Raw genomic sequence first — 2,798 nt, 5'->3', positions numbered from 1 at the left:
GCCCACAGGTAGTGCACTCCATCGCTGCCCAGCGCATACAGCAGAGCAATCTTCAAGTGAATGCCCCAAGCATCGCTGCGTTTGGCGATGCACAGCAGACACAACATGTTGCAGAAGCCAATGGCCGTGCGCCACACGAGCACTTTGGGCATCTTGACAGCGAGGCAGCACAGTCCAGCCATGGAGAGGCCGTAGAGCAGGGTTCTGGGGCTGCTGCTGCCCAGCGACGACTGGCAGAACTGAACGTTGATCAGCGTCAATTGTCCGACCTCCATGAGGGTGCGCGTGAGGCAGAGGTGTGGGTTGTGGCAGTTCTGGGCGTGGCGCAGCGAAACGATCAGCCCCAGGGTGCCGTGGGTGTAGGCCAAGACGCAGGAGGCATAGCCAAAGGGCTGCACGAGGGGATCCAGCTTCCAGCAGCCAGAAGCACCAATGCCACAGAGCACGCCGTTGAGCAAGCCAGACAGCAGTTTTCCGCTCATTCTGATTGGAATTTAATTTATTAGGGAACTACGAAAAATTCCACACAAAAATATATGTTTTACCTTTTGGGAAATGTAGAAGAATTCTATGTGGAAAGAGTTAATAATTTGGGTGTTTAAAGAGGGAGAATTGAGAGAATTGTGACAGCAAAGGGGAGAAATAAAAGTGAAGGAAAATAATCAGAATAAAAGGAAATACACTCCAAGTTGTGGGCATACAAAATGAACTACAACTCCGCGTTAAGTGGGAGAAAGTCGTCTGGCGATTGGTATTTTCCATGATATTTCCTAGAATTCTTCAAGCTAAAATGTAACCTCTAGAAGGTATAATAGGGCTTTCTATGGCTACATCTTTGGCCTGTTTGAGCCCACACTCCTCGCTTTATTATTTTGTTGGCTATTTATTTTTGTCGACTGACATTTATGCTTATTTATGGCCCTCGGGGATTGAGGAGTTCTCGGCCTGTAGGCCCTTTTGGGTTTTGCAATTTTAAGCCGCGCCAATTTATTCGATTGCTGTGTGCCGATTAGCCAAATATCGAGATTAGGGCCACAAAATCCGCGAGTCGTAAGCCAATCCAGTTTGGTGGCAAAGCGGGCGGTTCATTGAACCCCACTACAAAACGCTCTTGCCTTTGGGCACTTGGCCAACAAATAGGCCAAACAGAAATTGAAATAACACCAGAGATAACCGACAGACAGGGCAAAGGGCAAAGGGCACAGGGCAGTGGCAGTGGCAGCAGCAGCAGCTGCCAAAAAAAGAAAAGTGTGAAAACCAACCGCAGCAGAGCCAACTGACTAAAATGACTAAATGACTCCTGCGACTGACAGACTAACGAACTCTTCCAGGCCTCCCTCGTCTGTGTGGCTGTGGTTTTTGTGGCAACAAATGTGTGGCAAAGTGTGTGGCAATTGATTTATTCAAATGAAATCACAGAAAAGCAAAAACAAATGCTGGTAAATGCGGTCGGCCAGACAGCAGGTGACTTATGCAGCCAAGACAAGAGTGAAACAGTTTCGTCGCCTCACTGCACTCCACTCCAGCCGCCCAGCAGGCTGTTCCAGCCCCACGCACCCACCTGAGCATCGATCCAGCGGCGAAAGGCTGCCACACTGGTGTAGACACCGGGATAGTCCGGATTCGCACAGCCCAGGCCCCAGGAAACGATGCCGTAGAGCGTCGCCGTGCCATCCGCCTGGAAGCCGACCAGCGGCCCACCCGAGTCGCCCTGGCAGCTGTCGTGGCCAGCGCGAGCGGCGCACAGCATACCCTGGGTAATGGGCAGCACCTGGCGGTAGGCAAGACGACACTGTCCGAGGTCCACATGGTCCACGTCCACAAAGCGCAGAATGGAGGCGACACTAGAACCAGCTTCGGTCTCCTGCTGCTGCTCTTCACTCTGGAATCCCCAGCCGCTGACCAAAAGACGCGTTTGGTCTGTGGGTGGCTGCTGTGCGCTGGCCAGCGACACTGCCTGCAGCTCCTCGGTGAAATTGAGCCTGGCATTCAGAATGAGCAGCGCCAGGTCGTTGTCGTGGCTCTGGGGATTGTAGCCGCCGTGCGGGATGATCTGCTGCAGGCTGAGCAGGTGGCCGCCACTCGCATGCTCGCTGGAGCCCACCCGCACGCTGTAGTCGAGGACGCTCCAGGGTTCCAGCGCCTCGAAGCAGTGGGCGGCCGTCAGCACAAAGTGATCCCCGATGACGGCGCCGCCGCAGATGTGTTGGCCATGCAGCTGCACGGAGGCCTGGTAGGGAAACTCCAGAATGCTGGACACCTCCATGCCCCCCACAATGCGTCCATCGGTGGCAGGAGCGGCAGAAGTAGAAGCTGCAAGAAGCAGCCCCAAACTGAATGCAAATTCCAGAGAGTAGAACATTTCTCCGACTGATTGGTTGGCTTACCTCATGGCTCTGGTTTTATACGAAACTTATCGGGCCAAAAGTCAATAGACGAGACCCATTGCGAGTCTTATCGGGCGGGTAAGCGTCGTTGTCGCAGAATTTGCTTATCCACGAAGGTGCCAAGGTCTTCTTATCTGGCTTTGACCCACTAACCTTCAGGCCACAGGCGGAATTCGACCGTCCGAATGGGTATGGGTATGGGTTCATGGAAATTGGAGTGTGTCCACATGCGGAAGTACACAAATATGTGCCCAAAAATAGCTGAATAAAGTCTGATGATTCAATACTTAACTGCCAGAGAAGTGCATGGAGGGTAAACGAGCTTTTCTTGAAATATTTTTGGACTTTCTGTGGGAGAGAAGTTTCTTTCTTTCTTTTTAGTTTCTTGCAATGAAACTATTTTGGAATTGT

The 2,798-nt window shown here is 52.1% G+C and overlaps 1 protein-coding gene across 1 annotated transcript; it reads right to left on the bottom strand.

Annotated features, from left to right (window-relative positions):
• Positions 1 to 1,480: 1,480 nt before the first annotated feature.
• Positions 1,481 to 2,395, bottom strand: LOC117579809 (trypsin 3A1). The gene has a single exon (XM_034265894.1). The coding sequence runs from the start codon at positions 2,360 to 2,362 to the stop codon at positions 1,508 to 1,510; it is 855 nt and encodes a 284-aa protein (XP_034121785.1). The 5' UTR covers positions 2,363 to 2,395; the 3' UTR covers positions 1,481 to 1,507.
• Positions 2,396 to 2,798: the final 403 nt, after the last annotated feature.

Source organism: Drosophila guanche, unplaced genomic scaffold (assembly GCF_900245975.1).
Source record: "Drosophila guanche unplaced genomic scaffold, DGUA_6, whole genome shotgun sequence".
NCBI lineage: Eukaryota > Metazoa > Arthropoda > Insecta > Diptera > Drosophilidae > Drosophila > Drosophila guanche.
This window is presented reverse-complemented; position numbering and strand designations above follow the sequence as displayed.

Bases quoted from the DNA above. Each gene is read 5' to 3' on its own strand.
- LOC117579809 (XM_034265894.1), bottom strand. From the start codon at position 2,362: ATGTTCTACTCTCTGGAATTTGCATTCAGTTTGGGGCTGCTTCTTGCA.